Below are 26,318 nucleotides of genomic sequence, written 5' to 3' on the forward strand. Positions count from 1 at the left end.
GCCACAGAGGAACATAATTCCCATTTTGGTCCTGGACCAATTTCTTATGTAGGTTTTCTTGCTGCTTGTGTGTAGGGAGCCTAAGTAACACCAGTAGGTTCAAGGACCAGATCCAATGGCAGTCACGGGGAGAGCATTTCAATGATGAGAGCAGGAGCTGGTGTTTGGAAGTCGGGGCAGGATCACATGAAAGGAAAGGTTCAACTGATGCACATAAATGGTGATGGGAATTTGGGTCAGGGGTGAGATTTTGGGCTTAGACTGGTTGCAGATGAAATTGCTGGTGTTGTGAGTGTGGTTGCTGAGTTTTGATAACGTTCAATCTGGAAAATTGGGCACTGAATTAGGATTATTATTAGGAGTTCCTGATTGGGGGAGGTCATTGTGCAATACAGGCTTGCAGTTAACAGTTGGGTTGGCTAGGCAGTTGGGGTATTGGGGCAGATAATTAAGGATGGGGTCCTGTGTTTGAAAGATTGATGGGTGATGGTTGCAAGCTTGAAGGACATGGATGGCCTCACTACCAGAGAAATTGGAGAGTGATGAACAATAGTTAGCATATATCTCAAGAGGCCTAGAATATAAAAGCAAAGATGTAATGCTGAGGCTTTATAAGGCACTGGTGTGATCTCACTTGAAGTATTGTCAGTAGTTTTGGGCCCCTTATTTAAGAAAAGATGTGCTGACATTGGAGAGACTTCAGAGGAGGTACACGAGAATGATTCCAGGAATGAACGGCTTATGGGATGAGGAGTGATTGATGACCCTGCGCTTTTACTCACTGGAATTTAGAAGAATGAGGGGGGATCTCATTGAAACCTATTGAACGTTGAGAGGCCTCGATAGAGTAGGTATAGAGAGGATGTTTCCTATGGTGGAAGTCTAGAACCAGAAAGCATAGCCTCGGAATAGAGGAACGTCCATTTACAATGGAGATGAGGAGGAATTTCTTTAGCCAGTGTGTAGCGAACCTGTGGAATTCTTTGCCACATGCAGCTGTGGAGGCCAGGTCATTTGGTGTATTTAAGACAGAGGTTGATAGGTTCTTGATTAGTCAGGACATGAAAGCTTACAGGGAGAAGACAGGAGAATGGGGTTGAGAGGGAAATGGATCAGCCATGATGGAATGGCAGAACAGGCTCGATGTGCTGAATGGCCAAATTCTGCTCCAATGTTTTTCAGATTACAGCATGTACTTCAACACGAGATTTTCTCCATTGAGAGAAAATTGCCTTTGGTGAAGCACCAAATATACCAATACAAGCTACATCCAAAGCTTGCATAGTGAAGAATTATTTTAAACAGAACAATGGTGAAGTTTATGCAAAATATCAAGCAATTGCATCTTAAACATTAATTCAACAGTTCAAAATGAAAACTGAAACTGTGATTTGAAGAGAGCATTAGTGCCCCCTGGTGCTCAATGTGATTTGTGCTACTCTCTATTGTAGTTAACTGCAGATTAGATGGCTTGTAAATTCTAACCAGGATGGTGTTAAAATTGTACTATCAAAAATAAACAACAAGGTCTGAGTGAAGATCAGTTAATTTGTAATGTCCCATAGTCTGTCATGCTCTTTAACATAAATTAGTTATACCAATAGAATGGACAATGAAGTGTTGGAGGTACTTGCACAACTAAAGGGCATTGTTCTAGCAAGAACCAGCACTTGTTGGCAAGGAAAAGAATTATTTAAATTAATTTGTCCCTAACTAGCATTTTTGGTCAGTGATTTTGCTTTTTAATGTGTGAAAGATAAATGGCATTGTTGCATCTACATGCAATATCTCATTTACTGGCTGTTTATCTGAATCGGAGAGGCTGTATTTATCATTATTATCGAATTATAGGTTAATTTTAATTCAACAATTTCAGAAAATGAATCATAACTAAAGCAAAGATTAATTTAAACTTTCAGGTGTCATAGGGTTCCACACAACATTTCTATATGTGTTAGCCAAACTACTGCAAGAACTTGATTTTCTGCAGAACCTTGATTTGTCTCTAAGCATATCCTACATGGCTTCATTTTCATGGTGAAATCAAATAAACGTTGAATGCAATTTTGAATATGGTTATATCTCACATGCATTAGAGTCACTGAAGTAAACTGCTTTAGGTAGGTTTATTTACCTGAGATATTGCTTTGAAAGCAGTAGTCTTCCCGATTTTCTCCCCACTCCTGCTGACAGTTTCTGCAGACTGTTTTGCTGATTTTGCTGCTTCTTCTACTCCTTCCCTTATTTTTTTACCAATATCAGATTTTCCAACTTCATCGAGGCTCTGTAAAGCAGACATGAATATACTTACTATAAACAGGTTTCAAAAGCATGTGAAACAAATAGTCAAACTCCACTAACATCAGACACACATGAATGGGGCAGATAAATACTTAACAAAGTGCTAACACTTTCAGAACTATAGCTTGTAGGTGCTGACAACCATATGAAGCCACAAGAGACCATTGATGTTGGTATCTACAACATACAAGATGCTTGAGAAACTCAGTGAGACAGGCAGCAACTATAGAGGGAAATAGACAGCAGATATTTCAGGTCGAGGCCCTTCATCTTGACAACGGATCTCAACCCGAAACGACAACTAGTTGTTTTCCTCCACAGACACTGCCTGACCTACTGAGTTCTACCAGCAACTTGCGTGTTGCTGGTAAGCATGTGTTCACTTTACAAGGCTCAACATGAAAAATATCGGTATTCTATTCAACCATGAATATCACCACAAAAACTCTTATCTTGGCTTCTTCCAACATTCATATGCCTTTGCATAAGAAATCATAATTACATCCTGGAATCAACAAAGCTTTAATATGACAGGAAGCTGCCATTAACTAGCACTTGCTAGCCTGCCCACTTATTCTCATTCTTCCTACAATTCCATTTAATAATATGCGTTTTCTGCTGGTTGGAGAATCTAGGACGAAAGATCATAGTTAGAGTCAGATCTTTCAGGAATGGCATTCAGAGACACAACCACAGACAGAAGTTTGGTGAAAATAATGCTGGGTTAATTGTTAATTGAGGTTGAAAAATTGAGGCTAATGACTTTATTAACCAAGAATGGTTTGGAGAGTCAGATCTCAGATCAGCCATCATCTGATTTATTGATGTCACATGCTAAAGAGATAATATAGCCTCTTTCCCTGCTCTTGTGTTCATACGACTTAGAATAAGTAGACATCTAGGTTCAGCATGATGTGTTCATGGCATAACAGGAGAAAACCAATGGAATCAATGCCATTACCTGATAAAATGCCATAACACTCATGCTGTAAAATTTATGTCCAAGAAGCAGTAGTTCAGAAAATTCCAATCTCTTTACACAGTTGCCTAATATTCTTGGTTAGCCCATAAATTGAACTCACCTCTTTTACTGTTTCTGAAAACTCTTCTAGCTTTTTCTTTAAAACTTCTGAGGTTTTGACTGTTTCAGATTCAATGGTTTTCTAGAAAAAAAATAAAACTATTTAATCACCATAATATTCAGAATTGTGCATAACAGAAAAGTTTTAAATACTTACATATTTTTTCCGTGCCCTTTGTAAAGCTTCCGATTCTTCTAACTTTTTCGCTTCATCTCGAAATTTCTTAATGCTATCTTTCATTTCTTTGTTTTTTGCTAGTTCTTGTTTGATATTGTCCAATAAACCACCAAGAAAGCCCCTTCTCCCATCTGATGTGTAACTTCGAACCTATAGAGAAATTAGAAACTTTAAATGAAATTCAGTAGCCTTATTTTTATAAGCTTGGATATTCAGTGTGCATGAATCTCAAAAGGTTGTCTTGCAGGTGCAGCAGGTGATGAAGAAGGCAAATAGAATATTGGCCTTCATTCCTAAAGGGATTCAATTTGAGAGCAACAGGAATATGCTGCATTGTACTGAGTAATGATGATACTGCATCTGGAGTACTGCATCCACAGTTCTGGTCTCCTTGAGAACAGATACACTGACTTTAGAAGCAGGACAGATAAGGTTCACCAGATTGATTCTGAAGATGAGGAAAGATTGAGTCATCTGGGATTACACTCACTTGAATTCAGAAGAATGAGAGGAGATCTTACAGAAACATTAAAATATGAAAAGGAGATAAAATAGAGGCAGGAAAGTTGTTTCCACTGGTAGGTGAGATGAGAACTAGGAGACGTGACCTGAAGGTTCATGGCGTAAATGGAGATGAGGAGGAACTTTTTTTTCCCCCAATCTGTGGAATTCTCTGCCCTGGAAAACAGTAGAGGCTATCTCATGAAATATATTTAAAACACAGCAAGATAGATTTTTGCATATTGTTATGGAAAAAGGCACATAGGTAGGGCTGTCCATGGCCAGATAGGCCAAAATCTTACTGAATGGCAGAGCAGGCTCGACAGGCCAGTTGGACTACTCCTGTTCCTATCCTACAAATAGCTTCTTCTCTCACCTTTTTAAAGGCACAGGGATGGCGTGGAACTCGTTACAGAGTAATGGACTGAGGTGAAGACTTTGCCATTTGAGAATCCATTTACATTGATAATGTTTCATTAGTGAGTTAGATCAACACTGCACAAGCACGGCAGAGGAAGAAAATCTTCTATTTATCTACCATAACCTTGTTCAGACTCCAAAACTTCATCATGTTTTACCTACTAGAGCAGAATATCATACAGATCATCAGAATATCAAAGCTTAAAAGGATTAAATTCTGAGAACCAATACATAACCTTGACATATATTGCCTTGAATTTAGAACTATGTGTATCTATCTAATTAAGCTCAGAATGACAATATGATCAAAGAGAGTGAATTATAAAGCATAGGTTTCATCTGAAGAGGAAAAGAGGCACAATCAGGAGAGATAGGCATTTTACAAATGAAATTAGAGAGCTTCTTTTCATATTAAGAATGCAGTTAATGGAAATATAGTATTATTTCTCAAAAGTTGTAAGAAGTCTAAATCAATTATTAGTTAAGGTTATTAGAGATTAAAGAGGAAGATTATTAACTCGAGCCACAGAACAGACAATAACCAAACATAATAATGAAATAAGCTCAAGGAGCTAATGGGGTTTCTTCTTCCAATCCCACTTTCCTATAAAATTATCAAAAGTTATAAAAGGAAACTGATAATAGGTTTTTGTAAGTAATCCTCTCACTGGTTCAGAGTTAAGCGCCAGTATTACCAGACTAAAGTTAAAGCAACATTATGTCAGAGCCAAACTACGAGGGGTGATTGATAAGTTTGTGGCCTAAGGTAGAAGCAGTCAATCTTAGAAAACCTACCACATTTATTTTTCAACATAGTCCCCTCCTACATTTACACACTTAGTCCAGCGGTCGTGTAGCATACGGATCCCTTCTTTGTAGAAGTCAGTGTCTTAGACTTCCAGTAAGTGGTCCATGGCAGGGGTGATTAATAAGTTTGTGGCCTAAGGTAGAAGGAGATGAGTTATACAGCTCTCGTTACATGCACGTGCAGTTCAACTCTTTGAGTGATTATGCAGAAAGTTTGAAGTTAATTAGTCATCTCCTTCTACCTTAGGCCACGAACTTATCAATCACCCCTGCTGTGAACCACTTTCTGGAAGTCCAAGACGCCGACTTCTACAAAGAAGGGACCCATATGCTCCACGACTGTTGGACTAAGTGTGTAAATGTAGGAAGGGACTATGTTGAAAAATAAATATGCTAGGTTTTCTAACAGCTCCAATTTGCCTGCCATCACAACAGGTCAACAGCAGGTGCCATCTCACTGGCTCTTCACTTTTTTCTGGAAATAAAGATGCATTTATGATGGCAGAATATAGTATTAATGGTAAGACTCTTGGCAGTGTGGAGGATCAGAGGGATCTTGGGGTCCAAGTCCATAGGACACTCAAAGCTGTTGTGCAGGTTGACTCTGCGGTTAAGAAGGCATACGGTGCATTGGCCTTCATCAACCGTGGGACTGAGTTTAAGAGGCAAGAGGTAATGTTACAGCTATTTAGGACCCTCGTCAGACCCCACTTGGAGTACTGTGCTCAGTTCTGGTTGCCTCACTACAGGAAGGATGTGGAAACCATAGAAAGGGTGCAGAGGAGATTTACAAGGATATGAGAATAGGTTGAGTGAACTCTGCCTTTTCTCCTTGGAGTAGACCTGATAGAGGTGTATAAGATGATGAGAGGCATTGATCATGTGGATAGTCAGAGGCTTTTTCTCAGGGCTGAAATGGCTAACACAAGAGGGCACAGTTTTAAGGTGCTTGGAAGTAGGTACAGAAGAGATGTCGGGGTAAGTTTTTTACGCAGGGAATGGTGAGTGCATGGAATGGACTGCTGGCGACGGTGGTTCGGCACAGCATTGTGGGCCGAAGGGCCTGTATTGTGCTGTAGGTTTTCTATGTTTCTACCTTAGGCTGGGAACTTATCAATCACCCCTTGTATTACTGAAAGATGAGTAAATTCGTAGCCAGGTTTTCTTTATATTCAAAATGAGCTATCAGGTCAATAACAATTTGCCTAGAGATGACCAGCTGTAACTGGGCACTCACAGAGTGCAATACAAAAGTAATTTTATTGTATCTTCTTCCCTTGATTTCATGTTTGCATTACCTGACATTGCTCCGTAGAAGAACGGTTGCATATCCTGTAAATATGAGTTCTGTTGAGCGCTGGAACTTGAGACCTTGTGCACAAAAGCTTAATACTTGTTGATAGACATATCTGGAAATGACAAATTTATAATTAACAAAAAGAGTACTTTAATTTTACAGCATGTTAATACACTTCAATACGTCCAAAAACATTTAATATTGAATGAGTTACTTTAATTTCTAGTCACTGTTGTTAAGTGAAAGAATGGATGATATTTAGCACCACAGACTCAGAGCATTGAATCTATCAACAATTAACCTTGTTTTTTTTTTGCTGTTCACTAAAAAATGTACAGAATTCTGAGAAATCCTAATGTACAGAGCACTAACGGATCTCCTACTCTTCTATGTATACCATGATGGAAGTGTACCAACAAACAAATCCTAGAAATGTAATACAAACCTAAAGGAGATACAAATATTTGCATTTCTATTGTACATGGAGCTAAAATGTATCAAAAGGAAAATGCAGCAACTATTTTGTAATTAAATATCTTGGAAAAAGTCAATTCAGCTAAGTTAGAAACACATTTCAATTCCCAACAAATTGATTCTAGAATATCAAAGATCGGTATATTGTGGCTTAGTATGTCTTTTCATTATGAATTCTGGCAAAAAGTCATTTTAGAATAGGCCATTATTTATAACCAATAGGACTGCACTGTACTGTTCTTTTGCTATGCAGAGCTTAACCACCCAAACAGCAAGGATAAAGTCACATTACAAATCACCCATAAGTCCAGTTCAATATTATTTATTGTAAAAAAAATCTCAATCTCAGTTTTTTAGTGAGAAATGACTAAAAAAAATTAAATGATATTAATTTAAAATTAAGTTAATTGAACTGAATTGACTATTTTTTACATCCTTTACATACACGAGGAGTAAAAACATTTATGTTATGTCTCCAACTAAATGTGCAATATGCAATCATAGTCATGTATAATAAATAGAGCAGTCAATGTAACATAGAAATACACTCAGATCAGCATGAGTTAATCAGGCTGATGGCCTGGTAGAAGAAGCTGTCCTGTTAGTCCTGGCTTTTATGCTGCAGTACCGTTTCCCAGATGGTAGCAGCTGGAACAGTTTGTGGCTGGGGTGACTCGGGTCCCTAATGATCCCTTGGGCCCTTTTCTCACACCTGTCTTTGTAAATGTCCCGAATCATGGGAAGTTCACAACTACAGATGTGCTGGGCTGTCCGCACCACTCTCTGCAGAGTCCTGCAATTAAAGGAGGCTCAGTTCCCATACCAGGCAGTGACGCAGCCAGTCAGGATGCTCTCAATTGTGCCCATGTAGAAAGTTCTTAGGATTTGGGGACCCATACCAAACTTCCTCAACTGTCTGAGGTGAAAGAGGTGCTGTTGTGCCTTTTCCACCACACAGCTGGTGTGTACAGACCACGTGAGGATGCCGAGGAACTTGAAGCTGTTCGCCCTCTCAACCCCAGATCCATTGATGTCAATAGGAGTTAGCCTGTCTCCATTCCTCCTGTAATCCACAACCAGCTCCTTTGTTGTTTTCTTGACACCACTGTGTCAGAAAGGTGACTTCTTCCTTGTAGGTACCTGGTTATTGTTTGAGATTAGGCCAATCAATGTAGTGTCCTCAGCAAATTTAATTAGCAGATTACAGCTGTGGGTCATGGGTATACAGAGAGTAAAGGAGGGGACTTAGTACACAGCCCTGAGAGGCTCCTGTGTTGAAATTCAGAGGGGTAGAGGTGAGGGAGCCCACTCTTACCACCTGCTGGTGATCTAACAGGAAGTCCAGGATCCAGCTGCACAAGGCAGGGTCAAGGCTGAGGTCTCTGAGCTTCCTGTCGAGCCTAGATGGAATTATGGTGTCGAATGCTGAACTGTAGTCCAAGAACAGTATTCTCACATCAGCATCCTTCTTCTCCAGGTGTGTAAGGACAGTATTAGAGCAGTGGCTATTGCGTTGTCTGTCAATCGGTTGTGTCGGTAAATGAATTGTAGGGGGTCCAGTTTGGGTGGCAGCATGCTGCAGATGTAGTCCTTAACCAGCCTCTCAAAGCATTTGCTTATTATTGAAGTGAGTGTGACAGGACGCCAGCCGTTCAGCCATGTTAAATGAAGAATAGTCTTGAAAGAACAACTTCATTTCCAATTTACATTTGTCTATTTCCTCCACTCTTTAAGTTAATCACTGTGTATTAGTTTTGAGATTTATTGGTGTAAATTCCTCAGATGGTCATTGTTCAAATCTTGGCATCTTATAAATATTTTCCAGCCAGAATTGCCAGATAGTGATCAGTATTATGACTTCTTCCTGTCATGCCAGGGATCGGAGGCTAATTCTAGTGCATAAAGGATCCAGCTCAGGTCAATAAATAAATACAGCACAAATGACATTTAAGACAAAGCATGCAGTTTTGCCTCAGTACTCTAACTCCAGAAAAACTCACCAGATACTTGGGTTAGCAATCTAAATACAGTACCAAGATTAGGATTTTGTTAAGTATTCCCCTCACTGATCTAGTTATGAATTATAGAGATCAGATTTCAAGCCATCCTAAGCAGCAATCTGATCTCAGATCTGATAAATGACAAGCCAATACAAGTGATTGCTATCTGGCTCAACTATTGGTGCATGGGGAGGGTAGAGTGATAGGTGGAGAGGTGGAGATTGCTGTGCTTTCTGCTCTAATGGTTAGATATTTAGCTGGAATTTTAGATTAAGTGCTCCAGTAAAAATTAAAAATAATATATAACATTATTGGTTACCCACCACTGGAGACAAGGACTAAACAAATGCATTACTAAACATAATTGCAGTTATATTATTACTAAAAACAAGCAGAGGGGAAAAATCATAAAAATTCAAAAAATTGTAATTAAAAGATAAAGAAACAGCAAATACATCTCATTGTGCTAATTAACAGCAGAACTGGTCCATGTTTCCAATGGTACTACTCAGGAACCAACTACAGTACATACCTATCCTTGCGGAGACTGCCTGAATTGCTTTGACTCAAGTTAACCTATCGTACTCCATTTATAGTGTCTTAGTTTTTAAACTGGACTGAGACCCTTGCTGCCTTATTTACTTTGAAGCTTTTTTCCATTATTTGTTCTTGCTATTTTTTTTAAAGCATCTAATTAATCCATTAGCTACAGCGAAAATCTTTTATGTTTTGTTGCAACAGAGCAAGTAAATTTTATAAATTATCCTTCTCAGAACTGGAAAGTTATCGTCACATGTACTGAGGCACAGTGCAAAGCTTGTTCGTTTTGCATACTGTTCATACAGATCAATTCATTACACTGTGCATTGAGTATTACAAGTTAAAACAATAACAAATTGTACAATAAAGTGCAACTACTACAGAGAAAGTGCAATGCAGGTAGACAAAAAGGTACAACATTATAATGACGTGGATTATGAGATCAATAGTCATTCTTATCATACAAAAGAATCATTCAATAATAGCGGGGTTGCAACTGACAGTACATGCTTTCAGACTTTAGTATCTTCTGCCCAATGGGAGAGAAGAGAAGAAAGAATATCTGGAATAGTGCTGGCTGCTTTACTGAGGCAGTGAGAAGTATAGCAAGGTCTATGGAAATGATACACTGAACCGTGTCCAAATCTCTCTGCAGTTTCTTGCGGTCATTGGCAAAGCAGTTGCCATATCAAGCCTTAATACATGCAGATAGGATGTTTTCTATGGTGCATCAATAAAAACTGGTAAGAGCTGACAAGAACATGTCAAATTTCTTTGGGCTCTTTAGCAGAGGTATTGGTGAGCTTTATTGACGGTGGCATATACGTAGTTGGACCAGGACAGACTATTACTCCTAGGAACCTGAAGCTCTCAACCTCAGCAACATTGATGTAGAAAGGAGCATGTTCACTGCCCCTTTCCTGAAGCTAACGACCAGCTCTTTTGTTTTGCTGACATTGAGGGAAAAGTTGTATGATGCCATGTTACTAAGCTCTCCATCTCTTTCCTGTAATCCAACTCATCGTTATTGAGATAGAGCCTTCTATGGTGGTATCATCTGCAAACTTGTGGATAAAGTTGGAGACAAATCTGGCCACACAGTCATTAGTGCACAGGGAGTAGAGTAAGAAGCTGAGCACATGACCTTATGGAGCACCAGTGTTGAGAATAATCGTGGCAGAAGTGTTGACGTCTATCCTTACTGATTGCAGCCTGTTGGTCAGAAGGTCAACAACCCAGCTCAGAGGAAGGTGGTGATTCCCACGTCTTGGAGTTTGGTAATGAGTTTGCCTGGAATTATAGTATTGAAGGCAGAGTTGTAAGTAACATCAGTGTCTCTCTCAGATAGACACATGGATGAAAGTAAAATGGAGGATTATGTGGAAGGAAAGGGTTAAATTGATTTGGAGTAGGTTAAAAAAAAAAGGCTGAAGGGCCTGTACTGTCCAGATGCTCCAGAGATGAGTATAGGACCAGGGACCTGTTCCAGCAGTAGATGAAATGCAATGGGTCCAGGTTGTCTGGGAGATTGGAATTAATGGGAAATATGACCAGCCTCTCAAAGCACTTCATGATAATGGACGTCAAGAGTCACTGGGCAGTAGACATTAAGGCACGTTACCTTATTTTTCTTTTGCTCTCCCAAACTTGTACAATTCAATGTCATTTTGGACAATGTTGACCACAAATGAATGCAATGTTCTGAATGTAATTGATGCTAATAGATTAGAAACACTAGACAACATGTCTAGACACCTCAATGTCAAAAGGAAAATCTCAACATTTAATTGATTTCTTTAGGACTGAGTCACTGCTCTAAAATTTTCAAAAACATGTTTACACTTAAGATCTCACCAAGTTCATCAAGGGACAGAGAATATAACGTGATGAAAACTCCGTACTTCTCAAAGACATGTTAACATTTTAAACCATTCTGCTTTTACCTTACTTCAATTCACATCAGCTCTTATGAAATTTATTAGTTGTGACTTGTTATAGTTAAATGTTTTGTAACTTCAAAACACTAAACTAATTCAAAGGAAGAGACAGGAGTCTGAAACGTGAGTCTAACTTTGTCTCTTACTTTAAGCAAGGCACACATGTATCATGTGGTAGCGTGACGATGTATGCAATTCACATATTTTTACATATAACCATAATTAATTGCATAATCAACAAAGAATGCTTAATCAAATGATACATTTACAAGATTACTCAAATATTACTGAAATATTAAGTACACAACACTTAACATTATACATATAACAGCACTATTACATTCTCATCATGGATGGAGAGTCACCTTTATACTAATGGAGTCAGAGCTAAATTGCTCTATTCATTATGTAACAAGTTTTACTATCAGAAATCAAAGGGAAGGATATCAAACTGCAATATCTATTAATTCATATTACTTAGGATAGAGAATGAAAAACTTAATTGAAGCATCCGGTAAACTCCATAACAGAAAGGACAGAGTTTTGTTTTCTAGGAATAAAAATGTAATCAATGAGCCAGCAATCTCTCATTATGTTGTCTGCTGAGAGTTCAATGATAATAATGGTTACCAACCAGAGTAGAGAATAATATTTCCATAAAGTTTTGTTCCATGTTAAAGCATAGCTGTACTTAACTAGGCCTGTCCTTTTTTATTTCATTTAATCCAAAAGTTGCACATCCCTAAGACCAATTAGGGCTATTGGTGAAACTTTTCGAGATTGGTAGGTACCTGAAATTCACTTCTCCAATGGAACAGTAATTTTATTAACCTGTTTTCCCTTTGAGGTCGACATTAGGGACATCAAGTGCAAGTCAAAACTTTTCTAAATATAGTTTGTATGCTGTTCATGGTATTATTATTCAGAAGGAAAATAATTATCAGCCTCTTTCCACCAGTGTCACGAGTGCACAAATCTCCAACTGCTATATTTTCTTCCCGCTGAAAAAATTCATAAATTTATTAAAGTATCAAAAAGTGAAATTTTAATCTGCCATAAAATATGACACCCTAATTGTTATGACCATCACTTCCAAGCTTCAAGCTCTGCTCCAAGCCAACAAATGCAGCCAGGAAAAGAATTAAAACTTCAAGCTTAAAAAAAAATGACAGATTATTCTTCAAAGAGTCAAAAATGTTACAATACTTTGATGTTAATGGAAATGGTTAAGGCCACTTATTTAAAAATAGTATTTGTTTCATATTTGTGTTAACTTACTTTGAAGACTACATCATAAAATACTGAAGAAATATCTTCACAGGTTTGAAATATTTTACATTTAAGCATAGTAAGTAATCAGGGTGAAAAGTGCTCTTTATTGCAAAGGAGTGAGTGCAAAAGAAAGAATATTTTGCTACAATTGCAAAGGACTTTGGAGACACCACTTCCAAGAACTGTGTACAGTTCTGGTCTCTTTATTAAAGTAAGAATATACAGGACATGAAGGCAATGCAAAGAAAGTTCACAAGAGTTACTCCATGTACAAGCAAGTTACTTTACAAGGCAAATTTAAGCATAATGAGCATATATTCTGTGGAGCCCAAAATGAAGAAAAGTGACCTTCTAAGGCATGTAATATTCTGAGAGGACTTGACATCCTAAGTACAGAGAATGCTGTCTCTGGCACAAATCTAAAACAAGGGAGCAGACTCTCAGGGGTAGTGGGCCACACATTTCAGACAGAAGTAAAGAATGACTTCTTATCGCAAAAGACTGGAAATCTCTAGCCTAGAGAACTATGGAACCAGAATATTTAAGACTAAGGTACATTTAGAGGCTTTAGAGGAAACAATTATGCAAACCAGGAAGAAATGTGTTGAGATTAAGATCAGCTCATGATCTTATTGAATGGCAAGTTATGTTTTACAGGTGATACAACATATGCTTACTTACGTCCTCATATTCAAATTCATGATTAGTAAAGTTAAAGCAAAATTCAAACTTAAAAAGAAAACCATGAAGGAATTCAGAGTCCAAAAGTATGCACCCAATGAGTCTAAGTTTTCAGAGGAAGGCCAAGGAGTGACACAGCCATTAGCATCTCTCTGAATTTGAATTTCTAAGCATATGCCTACTAATAATTGGGATATTGTGACCAAATCCAAATGTAATGTTTGAAAGGGTGAAACACAAAACAATTACTTAGATTCAAGATTTAGGCAAGGCTGACCTTAAGGTAATGACACAGAGACATACAGTAACCTTGACAACATTAAAAGGTAGAACAATACACCCAATGGATATGCACACACAAAAAAGTAGTTCTCTTCGTGGAGCAAGAGCTCCTCTAGCCAATGAAAAGGAAATAGAAGAAAAATAGCATACAAAATGCTTATGTTACAAAAATCCTGGTTACTGGGAGAAATACAAAGGACAAAAGGTGCCAAAGAAAATGTGGAAACATTGATTAATTATTTAGCATCAGTATTTACAACAAAGTTTGGAGCAGTGAGTCAAGCGTCCCTAGAAAATTAACGAAGTTTCATAGATCAGATGCACTCTCAACAAATTCCTTCCTGGCACCTAATGTTAATTCAAAATCTAAAACTGACAAATTTTTATTAACTGGAGCCTTAAAGGGATTTGGATTTAGATCATAAATCTCACGTGCTTAAGGATTAAATCATCTCCTACTCTTTCTGAAGGCTATAGTAAGAAAAAAAGTTTCAAGATACTGACTATGACCATCAAGAGCAAAGAATGCAGGGGTACTACCACTGAGGTTTGTTTTTAAATTATGATGGTACAGGTGATCCCTGAGTTAAGAGAGGGAACTGTGTTCCAAGAAAAGTCTTCATCATGAGTTTCTGCTACACAAAGCTGCATTGTATGTGCATATGTCAAGAAACACAAGTTTCTTCTTGTCATGTAAGTTCTGAGAATGTGAATTTTATTCCAGATCTCAAAATCTTTCAATAGTGATTTGTGAATTTGGTGATTGTAAATGCCTGTTACCCAAATGGCTGCAACACAAAGGTCACCTGTATTGACAGCTAAACTGCCTATAACAAAAAGGTGAACTTAAAACTAAGTATTTTATTCAGTCTTTCAGGAAGGCGAGCATTCATTGGCAATCCATGCTCAGAATGACTTTTGAGGTCACTCACCCAGTTACGTTGATGTGCCCCGAATTACAGAGCCAGACCAGGCAACAATGGCAAATCTCATCCATTAATCTCTTAGTGCAAGAGGCTTAGTTGGATCTAAGAAGAGTTTTTTGGAGTGGTATGTAGATTTCTGCTAGGGAGGGAGGTGTAGAACATAGAATGATAAGCACAGGGCAGGCCCTTCAGTCCACAATGTTGTGCTGAACTAAGCTAGTAATTAGCAACACACACAAAATGCTGGAGGAACTCAGCAGGCCAGGCAGCATCCATGGAAAAAAGTAAACAGTCGTCACTTCAGGACTGAAAGAAAGAGAAGTCAGAGTAAGAAGATTGGGGGGGGGGAGGAGGAAAAAGTACAAGGTGGCAGGTGATAGGTGAAAACAGTGGGGGGGGTGGGGAATGAAGTAAAGAGCTGGGAAGTTGCTTGGTGCAAGAGATAAAGGACTGGAGGAGAAATCTGATAGGAGAGAACAGATGAACATCAAGGAAAAGGGGCGGAGTACCGGGGGAGGTGACAAGGACAGGTAAGGAGATAAGGTTTGAGAAATTTGAGATATCAATGTTCATGCCATCAGGTTGGAGGCTACACAGACAGAATATAAGGTGTTGCTCCTCCAACCTGAGTGTGGCCTCCTCGAGGCAGTAGACGAGGTCTTTCAACCCGTGCCACTCCAGAGGGAAAAAAAAACTCTTGGTGGTAATTTTGAAACCCTTCCTTTTTACAATAGCTTTCAAAAAGAGTAGGACAGCATTTAGTTCTCAGAATCATGAGATTTATGATCTAACTCCAAACCCTATGAGCCTTCAGTAATGATGCAAATGACGTATTTCACTGTATGTTTCGATGTACATGTGACAAAGCTAATCTTTACAATACCTCTAATAAAATTATTTCTATCTCAGATTTTGATGTCTAACCTCTCCTTATAGCACATGCCCTCTAATCCAGGCAGTGCCCTGGTAAACCTTTTCTGAACCCTCTCCAACACGTACGTGTGTGTGTGTGTGTGTGTGTGTGTGTGTGTGTGTGTGTGTGTGTGTGTGTGTGTGTGTGTGTGTGTGTGTGTGTGTTTGTTTGTTTGTTTGTTTTTGGGGGCGGAGAAGGGGACCACAAATGATGTTCCCAACTCTTGAACTCAATGCCTTGACAAATAAATTAAGGCAAGCCATCCAGTACGTCATATACCTCCTTTACCAGCCTATCAACCTGTGCAGTCACTTTCAGGGAGCTATGGACTTGGACCCCAAAATCCACTTCACCTCAACGATATTAAGGGTCTTGCCATTAATAGCGTACTGTCCCTTTACATCTGATCTCCCAAAGTACAACACTTCTCATTTGGCCAGATTAAACTCCACCTGCCACTTCTCTACCCTTATCAGTAAACTGATTTATATCCTGTTGTATCCTTTAGCAATTTCCTACGCTACCCAGAACACCACCAATCGTTGTATCAGCTGCGAACTAACTCGCCCATCCATTCACATTCCAGGTTAATTATATATACAGGTGGCCCCCGTTTTCCGAACATTCGCTTTACGACACTTCACTGTTATGAAAGACCTACATTAGTTGCCTGTTTTCGCTAACAGAAGGTGTTTTCACTGTTACAAAAAAAGGCAGCACGTGCCCGATCAGCCAAGCTCCTCCCCCGGAACTGCATTCTAGCCGACATTGCTTAAACACGTGCTTTATCTCGATTTATTTTGTGCAGCCGTTAGCAAGATGAGTTCTAAGGTATCGGAAAAGCCTAAAAGAGCTCGTAAGGGTGTTACACTTAGCGTAAAACTAGCCATAATTAAGCGTTTCGATCGTGGTGAATAAAGTAAGGACATTGTCCACGCGTTGAACTTGTCTGTGTCCACCATTCGCACTATTTATACCCAGAAAGAATTTTGAAAGCTGCCGATGTTACTCTTGGTTCTGCTTGTAGCAAAGTGGTCTCTCTTAGTCGGCATCCAACAATGGATAAAATGGGAAGTTTATTGCTTGAGTGGATTGATGGGTGTACTAAGCGTGGTGTTCCATTAAGTTTTCTTATACTTAAGGAGAAATCAGTCAGTCTTTTTAATAATCTGAAACAGAAAGCACTGGACGATGGTGATGAAAGTGTTGCGAAAGTGAAATTTAAAGGTAGTCATGGGTGGTTTGATCGGTTTCTGAGGCGAGGGAATCTTCATCGCTTAAGCAGTGGTCCCTAACCTCCAGGCCGCTAAGAATGCAGTGGTGCAGCGGTAGTCAGAACGCACCCAGCACATCTTAAAGAAAAAAGCCGAAATAAACAAGCTAATTAATTAGGTGCTGCCCAGCACGTAAATGTCGGCCCAGATCAGAGGTGCTTGCCGATTGCGTCAGGTGGTTATTCGTATAAGCAAGTGTTTAACTGTGACAAAACTGCAATTTATTGGAGTCTTCCCAATTCTGGTAAGTGAAACTACACTGTATGTACATTATTTCTACTTTATATAGGCTGTGTATTTTTATGTATTATTTGGTAAGATTTGGCAGCTTCATAGCTTAAAGGCTACTGGACAGAATGTTCCTGCCGAAAGCACTTCCGTGAGATTTTCGCTGTGCTAGACAATGCTGAAGTATTTTTACTTTATATAGGCTGTGTATTTATCATATCATTCCTGCTTTTACTTTATGTTACTGTTATTTTAGGTTTTATGTGTCATTTGGCATGATTTTGTAGGTTATTTTTTGGGTCTGGGAACTCTCAAAAATGTTTCCCATACAGGTGTCCCCCGCTTTTCGAACGTTCGCTTTACGAAACCTCACTGTTACGAAAGACCTACGTTAGTACCCTATTCTCACTTTCAGAAGGTGTTTTCACTGTTACGAAAAAAAATTCAGCATGCGATAAAAGATAGCGCGCGCCCCAAGCAGCCGCTCTCCCCTGGATTTGGAACTGCTTTGCTTTAACACATGTCTGTGAGCAGCTGTTTGCAAGATGAGTTCTATGGTATCGGAAAAGCCTAAAAGAGCGCGTAAGGGTGTTACACTTACGGTAAAACTAGACATAATTAAGCATTTCGATTGTGGTGAACGAAGCAAGGACAACGTGAGTTTGGTTTGTGGAAGCTGACGAACATGATGTTGAAGAGGTTTTGGCATCCCATCACCAAAAACTGACAGATGAAGAGCTGATGCAATTGGAAGAAAAAAGGATAACAATCGAAACCGAATGAGTAATGATAAAGTACGACTTTAATTTTGAAAGGGTACGTCGGTTTATGAGATATTTGCAGGATGGTTCGAGTCCTTATTAAAGAAGTGTGTGATAGAAACATGCGTGAGGCTCAGCAGTCAAGCAAGTCTTCCACATCAGCCACAGCAAACGACGAACCTCGACCTTCAACATCGAGGCGAGCAGTCATAGGAGAAGATGAGCTTCCTGCTCTAATGGAAACAGACGACGAGATGACACCCCAGAGTCCCACCACCCCAACTCCCAGGCCACAGACAGATACGGTACCGATTCACAGAGAATGCAGCAGTAGCCGGGAGGCACACAGCACATCTTTAAGAAAAAAGCCAAAATAAACATGCCAATTAATTAGGTGCAGCCGACACATAACTGTCGGCCCAGATCAGAATCGACGCAATCGGAAATCGGCACTGATCCTTGTTTTCCTTGTACTTTTAAAGACTTTGAGAATATGGATTTGGATGGCTGAGTTCTAGATAAAGGTAGGCTTTTGGAGGATGAAGGACAAGAAGCTGGCAAAGGTTGGAATAATCAGGCCTGGAGGTAACAATTCAGGATCTGAGTCACAGCAGCACAGGCTGAGGCAAGGATGGGGAAAGTGGGAATACAATCTTTATGGTGCACTGGAGAGAATACAGAGGACCTCCATCCAGGATATTGCCTTAGATGGTATTTTACATAATGAGGGGTGGCTGGGTTTACTTTCCTTTCCACAGAGTGAGAGGAGGCTGGGGGGTGGGGTTGGGGGTGGTAGTACAAACCCTGACAGAGGTAAACAATGAGACACAGAAATAGGGTTGATGGTAGGAAACTTTTCATCACAGCATAGGTGTGATAGATATAGATTTAGAGTAAAAGGTTTGAGATCTTTTACATCCACTGCATGATTGGAATCTGCAACACAGATTGACAGGTGAAGAAGGGAGAAACTTTTACAACACATATCTAAATGGACACTTGAATCACCCAGGCATACAAAATTGTGGACCAAGTACCAGTAAGTATTTAATAGACAGCCAAAAGACTCCTGTCTGTTTTCTATGACTCTTAAGATTCCTCAATAGAGAATCATCAGCTCAGTTCACGGTCAAACAGAGAAAAGAGGCCAAGATCTGGTTCAGCCTGACAGTGCCAGATGTATTAAAAGAAATTTCCAACTATCTTCATCAAAGTTGCTGGTGAACGCAGCAGGCCAGGCAGCATCTGTAGGAAGAGGTGCAGTCGACGTTTCAGGCCGAGACCCTTCGTCAGGACTAACTGAAGGAAAAGTGAGTAAGGGATTTGAAAGTTGGAGGGGGAGGGGGAGATCCAAAATGATAGGAGAAGACAGGAGGGGGAGGGATAGAGCCAAGAGCTGGACAGGTGATAGGCAAAAGGGGATACGAGAGGATCATGGGACAGGAGGTCCGCTCCGTCTAGCGGAATTAGTCCTTACTCTTAATAATTTCTCCTTTGGCTCCTCACACTTCCTCCAAACTAAAGGTGTAGCTATGGGCACCCGCATGGGTCCTAGCTATGCCTGCCTTTTTGTTGGCTTTGTGGAACAATCTATGTTCCGTGCCTATTCTGGTATCTGTCCCCCACTTTTCCTTCGCTACATCGATGACTGCATTGGCGCTGCTACCTGCACGCATGCAGAACTCGTTGACTTTATTAACTTTGCCTCCAACTTTCACCCTGCCCTCAAGTTTACCTGGTCCATTTCCGACACCTCCCTCCCCTTTCTAGATCTTTCTGTCTCTGTCTCTGGAGACAGCTTATCCACTGATGTCTACTATAAGCCTACTGACTCTCACAGCTATCTGGACTATTCCTCTTCTCACCCTGTCTCTTGCAAAAACGCCATCCCCTTCTCGCAATTCCTCCGTCTCCGCCACATCTGCTCTCAGGATGAGGCTTTTCATTCAAGGACGAGGGAGATGTCTTCCTTTTTTAAAGAAAGGGGCTTCCCTTCCTCCACTATCAACTCTGCTCTTAAACGCATCTCCCCCATTTCACGCACATCTGCTCTCACTCCATCCTCTCGCCACCCCACTAGGAATAGGGTTCCCCTGGTCCTCACCTACCACCCCACCAGCCTCCGGGTCCAACATATTATTCGCCGTAACTTCCGCCACCTCCAACGGGATCCCACCACTAAGCACATCTTTCCCTCCTCCCCCCTCTGCATTCCGCAGGGATCGCTCCCTACACAACTCCCTTGTCCATTCGTCCCCCCCATCCCTCCCCACTGATCTCCCTCCTGGCACTTATCCGTGTAAGCGGAACAAGTGCCACACATGCCCTTACACTTCTTCCCTTACCACCATTCAGGGCCCCAAACAGTCCTTCCAGGTGAGGCAACACTTCACCTGTGAGTCGACTGGGGTGATATACTGCGTCCGGTGCTCCCGATGTGGCCTTTTATATATTGGTGAGACCCAACGCAGACTGGGAGACCGCTTTGCTGAACATCTACGCTCTGTCCGCCAAAGAAAGCAGGATCTCCCAGTGGCCACACATTTTAATTCCACATCCCATTCCCATTCTGACATGTCCATCCACGGCCTCCTCTACTGTAAAGATGAAGCCACACTCAGGTTGGAGGAACAACACCTTATATTCCGTCTGGGTAGCCTCCAACCTGATGGCATGAACATCGACTTCTCTAACTTCCGCTAAGGCCCCACCTCCCCCTCGTACCCCATCTGCTACTCATTTTTATGCACACATTCTTTCTCTCACTCTCCTTTTTCTCCCTCTGTCCCTCTGAATATACCTCTTGCCCATCCTCTGGGTCCCCCCCCCACCCCTGTCTTTCTTCCCGGACCTCCTGTCCCATGATCCTCTCGTATCCCCTTTTGCCTATCACCTGTCCAGCTCTTGGCTCTATCCCTCCCCCTCCTGTCTTCTCCTATCATTTTGGATCTCCCCCTCCAACTTTCAAATTCCTTACTCACTTTTCCTTCAGTTAGTCCTGACGAAGGGTCTCGGCCTGAAACGTCGACTGTACCTCTTCCTACAGATACTGCCTGGCCTGCTGCGTTCACCAGCAAATTTGATGTGTGTTGCTTGAATTTCCAGCATCTGCAGAATTCCTGTTGTTTCCAACTATCTTTCTCATTCTTTGAAACAAATAGTCATAGTCATACTTTATTGATCCTGGGGGAAATTGGTTTTCGTTACAGTTGCACCATAAATAATAAATAGTTATAGAACCATAAATAGTTAAATAGTAATATGTAAATTATGCCAGTAAATTATGAAATAAGTCCAGGACCAGCCTATCGGCTCAGGGTGTCTGACCCTCCAAGGGAGGAGTTGTAAAGTTTGATGGCCACAGGCAGGAATGACTTCTTATGATGCTCTGTGCTGCATCTCGGTGGAATGAGTCTCTGGCTGAATGTACTCCTGTGCCCACCCAGTACATTATGTAGTGGATGGGAGACATTGACCAAGATGGCATGCAACTTGGACAGCATCCTCTTTTCAGACACCACCGTGAGAGAGTCCAGTTCCATCCCCACAACATCACTGGCCTTACGAATGAGTTTGTTGATTCTGTTGGTGTCTGCTACCCTCAGCCTGCTGCCCCAGCACACAACAGCAGACATGATAGCACTGGCCATCACAGACTCGTAGGACATCCTTAGCATTGTCCAACAGATGTTAAAGGAATTCTTACAAAAATGTGTTTTTAAAGCATCAAAGTTATTATTCAGGAACCTAGCAGAATGGATTAGGAATCTTTTAAGAGACTCCTGGAGAGGTACATGGAGCTTAGAAAAATAAGAGTGCTATGGGTAACCCTAGGTAATTTCTAAGGTAAGTACACGTTCGGCACAGCATCGTGGGCTGAATAGTCTGTATTGTGTTGTAGGTTTTCTATGTTTCTATTTCTACACACCACAAATACCTTTGCTACACATTGGAGTTATACTCTAGAATTAACCTGTGTTCAGATAGAAGTTTGCCTCTCACAGTCAGTAGCAGCAACTCATGGCCAATGAGCCTCTATATAACAAACATCTTCAGAGTTACCTCAAGGTGAGAAAAGAATCACAAGTGTGTATCTCTAAAAGTTAATAAGAATAGTTGCATATTTGTTTCAACGAATAATGCAAAAGTATATTAAATAGAATGGATTTCTACTCTAACTACTCTATTTTAGCTCAGTGCATACCAACATTGCCACAAAAGTTTCTAGTTTAATCATCTCAGGTGGCCAGTTCCAAACTGAAGGATAAGTGTTAGCATACCATTGGCCTTAACACCATGCTGATCACTGCCCAAGTATTTCCACCTCTATTTTAAACAATAGAGGTCAAGTGGATTTTGATGAATCATACAGATTATTTCCCAGGTATCTCATTCTGCTCTAAACACCGTACCGAATCGGTCAGGTGTTCGATGCTGAAGACTAACGTGGGCCTTTTACACAGGGCACCAATACCACTATAACGAAAGAAGCAATTAACAGAGATAGTAATGGACCTGTTCCTGTTCCTGTTGTTACCTTTGGTGAGATTGGGACCCACTCTGAAAGAGTTGCGCGGCTTTACTCTTCCTACCCCGTCTTCTTCACCCTCAACGCTGACTTTCCCTGACATCATTCCCCACGTTTGCAACTCTTCACTAGACCCTGCTTCACCAACTTTCCGCAGCTAACGGGAGAGCCATTTGAATTTGACAGGATACTCATTCTCAATCAAGCCGCAGACATCTGATGCCAGGAGGTAGGAACAATCTTGGGAACCACATTCTTACCCGGTAGCCGCGGCTCCCGGCCGCCGCCATGTTACCGTTGGATGACCTTCTATGGCGGAAATGACGTGTCTTGAGCATGACGTCAGTCAACGACGCGTCATGGCGACGATGGAGCAACCGGATTAGCGCCAAAATATGAATGTGACGATAGAACAGCACAATATTATACCGCGCTAATTCAAACATCGAACTAAACTAATCCCTTCTGCCTTCACAATGTCCGTATCCCTCTATTTTCTGCACATACATGTCTATTTTAAGAGCCCTTTAAATGTCTTTGGTTCCACCACTATCCCCGGCAGCGCATTCCCACACTGTCTGGGGGAGTCTTCAAAGGTCAAAGTAAAATTTATTATCAGGAGTACACATATGTCTCTACATACAACCCTGAGATTCCTTTTCCTGCGGGCATACTTAGCTATGGAAAAGTAACTAAACAGGATCAATGAACAACAAACTGTCCAAACGCAAATATAAATAAATAGCAATAAATAACGAGCATGAAATAACAAGAAAAAGAGTCCTTAAAGTGAGATCATCAGTTGTGGGAACGCCAGAAATAGGATGAGTAGTTATCCTCTATTGTTCAAGAACCAGATGGTTGAAGGGTCATAACTGTTCCTGGAAACTGGTGGTCCTAGTCCTGAGGCACCTCTACCTTCTACCTGATGGCAGCAGGGAGAAAAGTGAATGGCCTGGGTGGTGAGGATCTTAGATTATGGAAGCTACTTTCTTACGGCAACTTTTCATGTAGATGTGTTCAATGGTTGGGAAGGTTTCACCCATGATGTACAGGGCCAAATCCACCACCAGTTGTACGCTAAAAGGCATTGGTGTTCCCATACCAGGCCGTAATGCAGCCAATCAGCACACTTTCCACCACACATCAAAAGAAGCTTGCCAAGGTTTTTGTTGACATGCCAAATCTCCACAAACTCCTGAGGAAGAAGAGGTGCTGTTGTACTTTCTTTGCAATTATATTTATATGATGGGTCCAGGACTGGTTGTCTGAGATGGTGACACCTGGGAATTTAAAGTTGCTAACCCTCTCCACCTCTGATCCTCCAATAATTACTGGCTTATGGACCTCTGGTTTCTCTCCCTGAGGTCTACAATCAGTTCCTTGGTCTTATTGGCATTGAGTGAGAGGTTGTGGTTATTACACCACTCAGTCAAGTTTTCAGTCTTCCTCCTGTATGCTGATTCATCACCACCTTTGATACAGCCCACAACAGCAACCGTACTGTGTGTGGTGTTGAAGCTGTACTTAGACACACAGAGTTGCAAAATGAGTAGAGCAGGGGGCTAAGCACAGCCCTGTGGTGCTCCTGTGCTGATGGAAGTATTGCTCTTTAAACATATCCTCTCTCTCTCTCTCTCTCCCCCCTTAAATGAATGCTGTCTAGTGTTAGACATTTCAACACTGGGAAAGAGATACAGGCTGTATACCTCATGCCTCTCGTAATCTTACGAACTTTATCCAGGTCTCCTCACAGCCTCCTCTGTTCTACACAAAACAACCAAAGTTTGTCCAACATTTTCTTATAGCGCATAAACTCTAATCCGGACCAAAATTTTGTAAGCCTCTTCTAAACTCCCTCCAAAGTTTCCACATCTTTTCCATAATGGGGCGACCGAAACTAAATGCAATACTGTATTTCAGATGCAGCTGAAATAGAGTTTTATATAACTGCAACATAACTTCCAGACCCCTGAATTCACTTGCCTCGACTAATGAAGGCAAGCATGCCAAATGCCTTCTTTACCAACCTCTCAATCTGTGTACCCACTTCAACAGACTTGGACACTAAAATCCCTCAATATAGCAACATTGTCATGGATCTTGATGTGTACTATCCCTTTACATTTGACCTCCCAAAATGCAGCACCTAACACCTGACCGGATTAAACTATTACCGGCCACTTTTCCACCCATATCTGCAACCAGTCTATATCCTGTATTACCCTTTAGCAATCTACTACACTATCCAGAATGCCACTAATCTTTGTATAGTTTGCAAACCCACTAACCCACCCATCTATGTTTTCATAAAGTCAGGGGATTTAAAGGCTTACACAGAGAATTGACAAGGAACCAGGAAGATGTACCACCCAATTATGAAATCTACTACCCGCATTCATGGAGGCATCCGTTAGTCTTGCGAGACCATGGATCTGCACCTGGAAAGTCTTCACTCTCCAGGGCGCAGGCCTGGGCAAGGTTGTATGGAAGACCAGCAGTTGCCCATGCTGCAAGTCTCCCCTCTCCATGACACTGATGGTGTTCCAAGGGAGGGGCATTAGGACCCATACAGCTTGGCACCAGTGTCGCCGCAGAGCAATGTGTGGTTAAGTACCTTGCTCAAGGACACAACATGCTGCCTCGGCTGGGGCTCGAACTCACGACCTTCAGGTCGCTAGTCCAATGCCTTAACCACTTGGCCACGTGCCCTCCCGCATTCATATGCCAAAGGGAATATCATCCAGATGAAAGGTCTTGACTAAAAATGGCAACTGTACATTTTGCACCAGATGTTGCCTGATCCACTGAGCTCCTCCAGCAGACAACTTTGTTTTTGACCCAGGAGGCTGGCGTTAAGCAGGCCAGCGTGACCAGTGCAGTGGCTGCACCTTGGTTGGCATGGAGATTGCGAATCATTGTTGGTGCTGACAGCTACCCCACATGCAGTGATCCTACTTTTCCTTTCTCTCTGTATCCAACTGGATAGGGTAGAAACTGTTGCCTCTTGTCCTCAGTTTGACCGCACACCTTGCCAAAGCCAAGAGATTTTTAAATTACCAGGGTCAATATCCTCTGGCCACCATTGAACCTGTCACCGTGTAGAAGTATCCAGTCCATTGATAGACACTTCAATCATCTTCAGTGGGAAGTGAAGAAAGAGAAGGTAGAATCTAGACAGTCAACACGTGGAGCAGATGCTGAAACTACCCAGCGTTGTCCTGCTGTTGTCAGCCAAGGCCCAGCCCTGAGCTCCATATGTGGGTGCATGCTTGCTAATTTTTATCCTCATAAGTAGCCTCTCTACACAGAATCCTAGGCAATTCATTACTTCAGTTCTGTTCATGGAAAGGTGTGTTGTGAATCAGGAGATCAAAGAAATTGGTAATAGTAAAAAAAAACTTTTGAAATTAAAAGGACAAAAAGACAACAAGCTCCAGCACCTAATTCCTGCATCTTTGGGTTTATGGAAGTTGCTACGGAGATGATGGATGCAATGATTGTCTCGTAAAAATTGTTACATTTATAACAATTTCTTTACACTTAGTGGCCACTTTATTAGGTACAGAGGTAGAACGCAGTATGGTCCCCTGCTGCTGTACCCATCCACTTCAATGTTCAACGTATTTTGTGTTCAGATGATCCTCTGCACACCACTGTTGTAACATATGGTCTATTTGAGTTACTGTCACCTTCCTGTCAACTTGAAGCCGTCTGTCCCTTCTCCTCTGACCTCTCTCATTAACAAGGCATTTTTGCCTACAGAACTGCTGCTCACTAGATTTTTTTTGTTTGTTTTTTGCACTATTCTCTGTAAACTAGAGACTAGTGTGGAAGAAAATCCAAAATCAGCAGTTCCTAAGATACTCAAACCACCCTGTCTGGCACCAACCATCATTCTTTCTACCTTTATTAAT

The 26,318-nt window shown here is 41.1% G+C and overlaps 1 protein-coding gene across 1 annotated transcript in view; it reads right to left on the minus strand.

The window, feature by feature from the left end:
* The window catches only part of timm44 (translocase of inner mitochondrial membrane 44 homolog (yeast)), an 88,281-nt gene extending 65,552 nt beyond the window's left edge, over positions 1-22,729 (minus strand). Inside the window, exons 1-5 of the mRNA XM_072244301.1 lie at positions 22,662-22,729; positions 6,587-6,697; positions 3,540-3,710; positions 3,384-3,464; positions 2,135-2,284 (exon numbers count right to left, since the gene is read on the minus strand). Coding sequence (XP_072100402.1) covers positions 2,135-2,284; positions 3,384-3,464; positions 3,540-3,710; positions 6,587-6,697; positions 22,662-22,691 — 543 coding nt within the window. The 5' untranslated portion in view covers positions 22,692-22,729. The remainder of the gene's footprint in view (positions 1-2,134; positions 2,285-3,383; positions 3,465-3,539; positions 3,711-6,586; positions 6,698-22,661) is intronic.
* Between the last annotated feature and the right edge of the window lie 3,589 nt (positions 22,730-26,318).

The sequence above is a fragment of the Mobula birostris genome, chromosome 26 (genome assembly GCF_030028105.1).
Source record: "Mobula birostris isolate sMobBir1 chromosome 26, sMobBir1.hap1, whole genome shotgun sequence".
In the NCBI taxonomy this organism is placed as follows: Eukaryota; Metazoa; Chordata; class Chondrichthyes; order Myliobatiformes; family Myliobatidae; genus Mobula; species Mobula birostris.